At 38.7% G+C, this 9276-nt stretch overlaps 1 protein-coding gene across 1 annotated transcript; it reads right to left on the reverse strand.

Moving 5' to 3' along the window:
• Positions 1-2183: 2183 nt before the first annotated feature.
• On the reverse strand, positions 2184-8690 carry LOC122084699 (phosphatidylglycerophosphate phosphatase PTPMT2-like). Its single transcript, XM_042653140.1, has 7 exons — positions 8217-8690; positions 7856-8135; positions 6560-6682; positions 5189-5282; positions 4703-4785; positions 4519-4608; positions 2184-3281 (listed from the first exon to the last, which is right to left on the reverse strand). The coding sequence occupies exons 2-7, from the start codon at positions 8063-8065 to the stop codon at positions 2889-2891; spliced, it is 993 nt and encodes a 330-aa protein (XP_042509074.1). The 5' UTR covers positions 8066-8135; positions 8217-8690; the 3' UTR covers positions 2184-2888.
• Between the last annotated feature and the right edge of the window lie 586 nt (positions 8691-9276).

Here is a 9276-nt window from a genome sequence, read left to right on the forward strand (position 1 = left end):
AAGTACACCAAAATCAGGGCTAAGAGGTGTGTTTGGGTGTGCTGGCTAGCCAAGATAGAGTTTTGAAAACTTGATTACTAAACTGCATTTTCAAGGTTGATTTTATCCCATTTACATTCTATGAGTTTTGGAGCAAAAAAGCCAAGGTACTAAAGTAATACCTAAAAGGAATAAATTCTGATAAGTGGGAAACTTCTTGAACCATAAAGTAAGATTACCTCATTTTGTTCTCTATCTAATCAAAGAAGCAAAATTCTAGAATCCAATCAAAATTAGAGCATCTAAGAATAAGCAAGACCTTAACAAAAAATTTCCCACATTCTCTTCCTCCAATCTTTTTGTATGAAAATTGATAGGTTATGCTCTATAGGTTCTGGTGGGGTGAGGACAACAAAAAGGGTTATTCACCTAGGTCTTAGGATTCCATATGCCACCCCAAGTCTGTGGGTGGATTGGGCATACAATGAAGGAGTATGATCAACAACAAAGATTTGGTGTTGAATCTTGGCCTATAGATTGTCTTCTAATTCTTCTTCCTTATGGGGCAAGAGTCCTTCACTACCTTCTTGTTAAAAGGGGCTCATTGATCTGGAAAACAATCCTTCTTGTTCTTAATGATTTGCTTAGCATTGTATGTAAGCGAGTTGGTATAGGATGTTCAAATAACTTATGGTTTAATCTTATATTTGTACTCTTAACCCTGTTTGTATAGAGGGGTTTTGGTGAGGTGGAGAATAGTATTTATTTTTATAAAAACAAGAGAAAGTGAGATGTTTGATTAAGTGGGGTGGAAAAGCCCCCTAGCAACATCTTTAAGTTAGGTTTTTCTTGTTTGTTGTTGTGTCTTCCACTTCACTCCCTTCCAAAGTCTCACCAAATCAGTGGTGCTCTTGCACCACTTTGACCTTATGTTTCTAAATTGACACCTCTTTCATACACCCTAAGCCAAAACAACTAGCACACGATCAACAAAATCCAAAAGAGGAGGAAAGCAACCATCCAGAACCCACAAATGTAAAAAACGAAATATATCCTCCACAACTTAAGGTTTTGCTTGGAGTTGGGTTCCTCTTCCATTGAGAAAATACCAAAGAAGGGAGAAAATTGTTAAAATTCTCCAATCAATCTGCAAGAAGGTGAAGATAATTCATAATTGATTTCCTCTTCTATTGATAAGATTGAACTTTAATCTATAGTATTTTCCTTATGATAAAAATAAAGAAAAATACTTTTTGTGGGGAGAAGTCTGACTTGTTGTCAGACACATTGGGATATGAAATAACCATCCCATCTTTTATAAAATACAAAATTGTATCTCTGGGTGGATGTTTTTGCACGCACTCCTATTGGCCCTTGCATACATGCAAGGGCTACACTCCCTCCCTCACAGAAAACACTTTCCATTGATAACGGCACAATAAACCAACCCTATGAAATGACTTTTTATGAACACGTGGGGCCAAGGTTTCAAAACTTACGATAGATATTAGAATCGATATCAACCAACACCAATACAGATTAGATTGGTATCGATTTGGGATCGTACTGGATCTGATAGATTTACTCTTTTTTTTTTTTTTTTTCAAAAATAATATTTTAAGCCATTGTATCCTTATACGTTAAAATGGATTGGTATAGATCTGTTTAGTATCATGGACTGGTCTTGGCCAATATGGACAATCCCGCAATCCTGACTGCATCGATCTGATTTTTAGAACCATTTGTGGGACTGAAGAGACTTCGTTGATCAATCAAAGAAGCTCCATCGATCACTTTCCAACAACAATCCTGACGATGGAATGATTGATTTATGTGTTTTTCGCTCCTCAAATTCAATTTTCTTTTCATTTCTACCACCACACATAACTAAAAAGCAAGAGAACAAGAGGGTTTTTTCGTTTCTTTCCAATTTTCTGCTTTCCAAACGAGTCCTCTTTTGTATACATTCACAACATTACAACCCGTGGTTGGGGTTAGAGGCAGAAATAAGGGAACCAGATCCTCCCCAGTGCATCAGTGCACATTTAATAGCTTAATAGCTGGGGAGCATACTCAATGCCCCCTCCCCCAGCCATCGGATGCACACGAGACGTGCTAGGAGAATCTGGGTCCAGTGAGACCCACAGGCCACAACCATCAGCCATCTGTATACCTGATTTTGGTTCCATCTTTTTGCTTGCAAATACAAAAAAAGGACTTCTTTATTATTTGCCCATCTTATAATTACACCAACCTTCAGGAGAGAACAAAAAACGAAGAAAAAGGGGAGAGATTCAAGCACGCCTTCACCCGGAAGCAGATCAATACGCCCTGTGTATATTTTGCCATGCAGAAGGGTGATCTGAAAATTTACGACGTCAAATTTCATACTGGAAACAATGTATCCTCTTGTACGAGGATCGAGGATTTGACACCTGATCGCTCAGGTCTTGCCCATAGCTACCTGGACGATCACCATATATCTAGGCAACGATCATATGGTGCCCAATGCCTTATTCTCCGTGCCTCATTGGGCGCCATTGGATCATCGTCTAAATACATAACAATCGCCCAGGTAACCATGGACCAACCTAGGCGATCACCACTAAGAAGTAGAGCCAGATCCCTTGTATGAAGACATAACGTCCACACCCCACTGTAGTCCATAGGTAGTCAATACCTTTTTTTTGCCGTTTGACAAACTCGGGCTCGACTTGAACTTGACAAGTGAGCATAAGACCTTGGGGTCCATCTATACACAAAACTTCAGCCCCACCTAAACTGCTACATGACAGTTAATGTAGGGCGTGCTATTTTACTTCCAGGTGAGAACGTGCCAAGACCCTGCTCCCAAAAGAAAAAGACCTATGAAATCTAAGTACACCTTCACCAGCATAGCAGCAAGCAACTCAATAAACATGAATGTCTACACCAACCCCTTGCAAATTGTCGGCCCCGACAGAGCAGCTGCTTTCCCTGCTGAGCTTCTCACCTGATATTTTCTGTCGTGCGTGGCAGCAAAGCCACAGACATGAAAGCCTTGCCAGGGCTCCTTGGCCAGCAAACTGAACCCTATAGACCAGGCTCAGCTCGGCCCATACCTCATTGCCAACAATACAAGAGTCGCAGCTTGCATCATATCCATCAAGGTCAGCTTTGGTTATTATTACTACAGAGCTGTCATCAAAGGCTACAAGGTCCTTTGTTGCCACTGGGGAAGGTAATGCTTTCACAATTGGATTGTACAAGAAGCTAGGAACACAGGCACTCTTCACCCGGAGACGGTAGTACTCTTGAACAGCCTGCAACTCATCAACCAAATTATTAGGGTTAAGAAGGCAGTAAATGTCATTAATTGGAAACTCATCAACCAAATTATTAGCACTAAGAAGACAATAAATGCCATTAATTGGAAACAAATGGGTTATCCAATCCTTTTATTACTATCTATAATCTATAAAACTATAAAAGATATAATCTATATTTATATTTATCAAATTGAAAAGGTTAAAAAACCCAAAAAGAAAAGACAGACGGGAAGAAAAAGCGGCTGGGTGAAAGAACTATATTAATAAGAACAGAAGGAATAATGGATTACAGCCGATTTGGGAGTTGCCCCAATTTAGTACAAGCTCCGAGTAAGTCATTTAAGGTGGTATGACCATGTTAAACAGAGGCCTTGGGATGCCCCTCAGTAAGGAGGAGTTATCAGATTCAGATGGAAAGGAGTTAAAAGAGCTAGGGGCATGCCTAAAATGACCATAAGAGAAGTAGCAAGGAAAGACATGTAGAATCTAGGTTTGCCTCTAATATGACCTCAAATAGAATTGTTTGGAGGGCGAAGATCAATGTAGCCAATCCCATTTAGTTAGGAAAAGGCTGAGTAGTTGTTGTATAATCTTTAAAAGTTCACAAGATGATCCTAGCTTTGAAAATACAAGTGATTGTCCTGCACAGTTTACCTTTTTTTTCATACATTGTATGTAACTAAGGCACTTCTGTTGCAGCATAAACTGAAACTTCATTTCAAGTCCCGTAACATTTGTATGCATATAGTAATGCTTCAGCAATTCATTCATCAAGCTCAAACTGGTTTGTTCAATGATAGGTGGCTCATTTTGGCTCGAAGCAAATGAGATCACTAACTATTATTCTTTTTTTAACAGAAATGAGCCCATCCCCATGAACACCGTAGTCAGATGCCAAGGCAATCATAGGGAAATCATTTCATTCCAGGTGGCAACCAAGCACATGCCTAAGATTGTGATAATTAATCAGACTGTTTGTACATGCACCAGCATGTGTATTAACATGCAGCATTGCAGCATGACAAAAAAAAAAAAAAGTAACCATTTCACCAGATGCAGCATAATTGAGCAAACTCATTTCATAACCCCACATGTGTAAAATGAAGCATGTGCAAAACTAGCAACAGTCTAATCATGCTATGAGTATGACTTTACATTTATGGAAACCATATACTTTTCAATTATATGTCAAGGAAAATATGAGGTGGAAAATTTAGTAAAGCTATCATACCTTCCACTGTGAAGATGCCAAAAGCACCCTCGGTCTAATAGATCTCACGTATTCAAATGCAGCATCAGGTGTCATCTCCTTGTGCTGCACCTGTATACCCACCAGGAAAGTAAAGACTTAACATTCTTGCAAAAAACTTAAAATTATTAAATCATTAATGAAGACATTTGGGTGTAGCACTGACCAGATAACAAAGAACAATAGTTGTACTACGTCCCCGGCCTGCTTTACAGTGAACATATGTCGTTTTCCCACATGAAGCATTCTCTTCACAAAAGACAAACAAGTAAAATCAAAGGGAGCACATTTTATGTATGGGCATGTACATGGCTATCTATGGACAGCCCATGTGATGATTCCAAGATTGCACTTGTTCAGTCTAGATCATCCCCCAGCTTCTGATTAATGGTGAAAATAACACTAACCTCATGGAAAATTCAGAGGATAATTTGAATTAAAAATAAATAAATAAAAGAATGCAAAAATAATACGGAGATAAGTCAAAGTGAAATGATGCAAGGTTGAAAGCTAAACAAGGAAAGGACATGAAGGAACTGGGTCAGGGTAGAGGACTCCTGAGTGGAATGGCAGAAAAGAATGTGTTTATGTTGCCAAAACTATTTGGAAGAGAACAGATAGGAAAGAATGAAAAGAAGGAAACAACACTCACCATGTATGAAGTCTACAGCTTGGCATATATCTCCCAACGATGGAGCAAAAAGGTAATCTCTAGTAGGAATCACCAAATGTTCAATTCCATGAGCCTACAATAACTTATTGAGAAAATGCATTAATAAAATGGCCATAATAGCAGCTGGCATTAGAAACAGATAAAATAATCCACAGTGAATGATGCATGTGTATTATGAAAAAGGGCATATCCAGTGCATGAGGCTCCCGCCACTGTGGGGTCTAGGACTCTGGGGAGGATCATAATGTACGCAGCCTTACCCGCGCTTCACAGAGAGGCTGTTTCTCGACTCAAACCCACAACCAAGAGGCCCCAATGATACATGCGCATTATGAAGTCCATAAATCTTAGACAAGTTTCATCCATTTACTAAGCTGAGAATTAAAATACTTCTGTCTAATAAGAACTCATTTTCAACAAACTGAAATCATTGTGATCACTGGACAGATGAATACACCTTCAGCAAAACAGCATCTAGAGGGATTATCCATATACCTATATGTATGAATCTAAATTTTGCAAGACACAGTACCTAATTAAAGAAGGCAGGAAAACCCTGCTGTCCACTTACTAAATGATCGGGAGACTGAGGACTCGGCACATTCATAATAGAAGATACAATGAAGCAGAATAAATACTACATGAATCCCCGCCTTTAAAGGCAGTGAGCTAAAAACATAAGGTAAAAAAGATAATCAAGCAGGGTCAGAATTTTGTACCGTCATCAAATAGGGTATTAAAGAGGGAAAAAAGAGAGTAAAATAAACATAACAAAAAAAAATCAGGGCCTGAAGCAAGGCCTCTTACCAAGCATAACCAGATAGCAAATACTTGTAAAACCCGATAATGCATCAATTACTGTTAGCTATATTAACCCTACATTTTATTTGATTTAAGCACTAAACCAGTATGGATCGGAAACGATTGCTGATCTTTTTAAGTAATATGGTTGAAAGAGGTTAGCTTATCAAATTCAGCAGAAAAAAAAAATGGTGACTGGGTAAACTAAACTTTATTTCCGGTAACATACAAAGTGCTAACGTCAGGTCAAGTCTGAATGAACCACCTACGTCATTTAGGTTATCACAAAAATAATTAGGAAAATATGGTTTTGAATAGAGTTTAATGGAGAAATAGGATCTGTGTAAACACACCATGTTGTCGGGATAAGGGCTTAGTTGATTTGTCATAGAGTAAGTCATGACAGAATGACTAAATTTAAGGACACGCAAGACAAGTTCTGTCACAGATCATGCTCAAAAGTAGGTAGAACTAGTTGAATAAAAACTGGGAACAGAAAAAACTGTATCTCAGATGAAATGACATAAAATACCAAAAACAAATACTCACATGATACAGTGAAGAGGGAACCAATGTCTCGTATGGCTCGTTCAGCGTGATCACTCCACAAACACCAAGTTGCTTCAGGCGGGGCACATCCGCAGGAAATGGAACAGCCCCTAGCAATATAAACTGATAAATGATAAATTAGCAAAACTAGGAGAGGATAGCTTTGTACGTTGATATTTCTCAACATGCACAATGCATGATTTACTGGAGCACAGGATGTCCCAGAAATAATGAAGAGTTTCAAATACTAAACCCACAAAAACAGGAATCTACACTACAACAATGATTAAAAAAAAAATTAAATGGAAAAGCAAATAAGGAAGCAGATCTTTTCATGCAAAGCCACCAAAAAATGCTTGTGAGAAATGGATGTCTGTTAAGAAAAGAACCACATCAAATGGGAAAATCACAGACTCTAATTAATGCTTGAACGCCAGTGAAAAATTCATTATTTTCAGAGTCAAACTCGACACTATATTTATTGGTAGCAAAGTTCATTTTATGCATTCAATTTTCAGGTTTGCATCATACATTTAGAATATTATTTTCGGGCACTAGAACAAAACCCATTCTTACCACAAACTTTTATTAACAATATGTATCGTGATCTGTCATTAAGTGCAACTATCTCCACTATAGAAAGAAAGAAGAAAAGAAAAATCAAATCTAGTAGTAAATACTAGGAGAGAGAGGAAAAAAAAAACTAGACTTTCTACATATGCATCGTCCAAAGCGACGATTTTTATCAGCTGTAGCAAAGAAAGGGACTAGAAGCCAAACTTGAATGAAGCCAATAAAACCTCATCAATGAAGATAGAGCTGTTGATTTAATTGATTTGTGGGGCAATCTCTGGAAATTTACATGTTGACCCTTCTGCATAGATAGTAACAGTACTAGCATTAGGTCATGACCATATTGAACAGATCCGACCGATCACTTCTGATGTCTTCTCTAAATCTACATGAACCATCAACTGGCATCGGATCTCTTACTTGATTATTCTCCATCCTCACTTCTTTATTCATGGTTTTGAACTATCAATGTGTTTAGATTATATGACTTTTCCCCACCCCCAAGCTCTCTTCATGGCTACAAATTATCAATTTCTTCGCAAATCGACTGCAAGTGTGTAGGTCATAAGGAGCAAAATATAATTAATAGTTTCAGGATACAGTGATATAAAGATAATATCCTTAGCACAAGAAACAACACGAGGACAGAGAGAGAGAGAGAAAGCAAGAAGTCAAGTCAAAATACACAGATAAAAGGAAAAATGAAATTCATGCATCATGTACCTCATCAACCCCATCCCACCAACGAAACTCCGACTGAATCTTGTTCCGGACAACGTTATACAGCAGAGTTGGGTAGAAAAGAGCACGACCTCCTACACCAATCAAAGACCTTTTCGCATCCAAAAAAGCAATTCCGCGACGGGGAACATCAGCAACCGACGCTTCATCTCCAGTTTCCAGCTCCCCTTTCTTCAATTCCTCAATATACATACTTCCGATCCAATTGCACCAACGATGATCAACCTTCGATTTCCGTGAAACCAAAAAGTATCCCAATTTCCTACCACAGCCACGAATTGCAAGTAATCAAAAATTTCTTCTCCTCCATGAAAAGAAAATAATTAATAAATAAAAAACTCACAATTTCCAGGAGCCGATTCTTCTTCCCTTCCCTTCAATGTCAGCTTCTCTTCTTAGTCAAAAAACTTCAGAATTCACCAAACCAAGCCAAATCACGATGGAATCAAAGAACGAAGCCTAAAGTGTTGACAAGATATCAAATTCTGATTCACCAAAGAGAGATCGATGTGAAAACAGAACATATTCTTCGCCAGATTACACCAGATCTAAGCACGATCGAACCAAAAGAAAAGATCAACTCTTCAACAAGCGATGCCTTATCTAACCCCCTATCGATCGAATCGAACCTCAAAAGCTTTAAAAATTGAAAAAAAATCCGATTCGTCAGGCTGACTTTTGTCTTTACATTCCTTTCTCTTTCCCAACAAACACTAAAAATCAAAATAGCGCTCCCCAACAAGCAACAACAACCAAGCTCCACACACTTTCTCCCTCTCTCGACTCTCGAATCTCAATCGACAAAGCAGAGAAGTAGAGGTTAAATGATAAAATAAGGACAAACGGAAACGGAGAAGACGATGACATGAGAGGTGAAGTTACTTTATTGTCCCTACGCCAGCGCATGGTAGCACGCGCGATTGGATCCCAGTCCCACATGACAGTGTGGTTTAATAACAGCGTTCTCATGTGAGTTATTATGAATTGTACGTCAGATTAGGATCTCAGTCCTCTGATTATACCAATCTGACCGTTGTGAATTATATTATGTCACTGAATGCGGATCCCAAGAGGTTGATACCTGTTCCCATAGACCATCTCTCAGTAATGACGTCATGTGGGTCCTAAGCTAACATCATCACATTAGTGAGCTTGATTTGGTATTCCGTGGCCTACCAATTTCGCCTGTCCGGTCCGAAGATCTAAGGGCCTGTTTGATAATGTTTCTGTCGTTTCTGTTCCAAGAAACAGCAGAAACATAAATTGTTGTTTCTGGAAACAGAAACAGGTAAGAGAGGTGTTTGATAATTCTTGTTTCTGGAACCATGAGGTTCTGGACCCATAAGGCTCGCAAGCAGTCTGCATCCCCTCCCTCTCTCGCTCTCACCCCTGACCCAGCGTTC

This window comes from Macadamia integrifolia, chromosome 7 (genome assembly GCF_013358625.1).
Source record: "Macadamia integrifolia cultivar HAES 741 chromosome 7, SCU_Mint_v3, whole genome shotgun sequence".
Taxonomy (NCBI): Eukaryota; Viridiplantae; Streptophyta; class Magnoliopsida; order Proteales; family Proteaceae; genus Macadamia; species Macadamia integrifolia.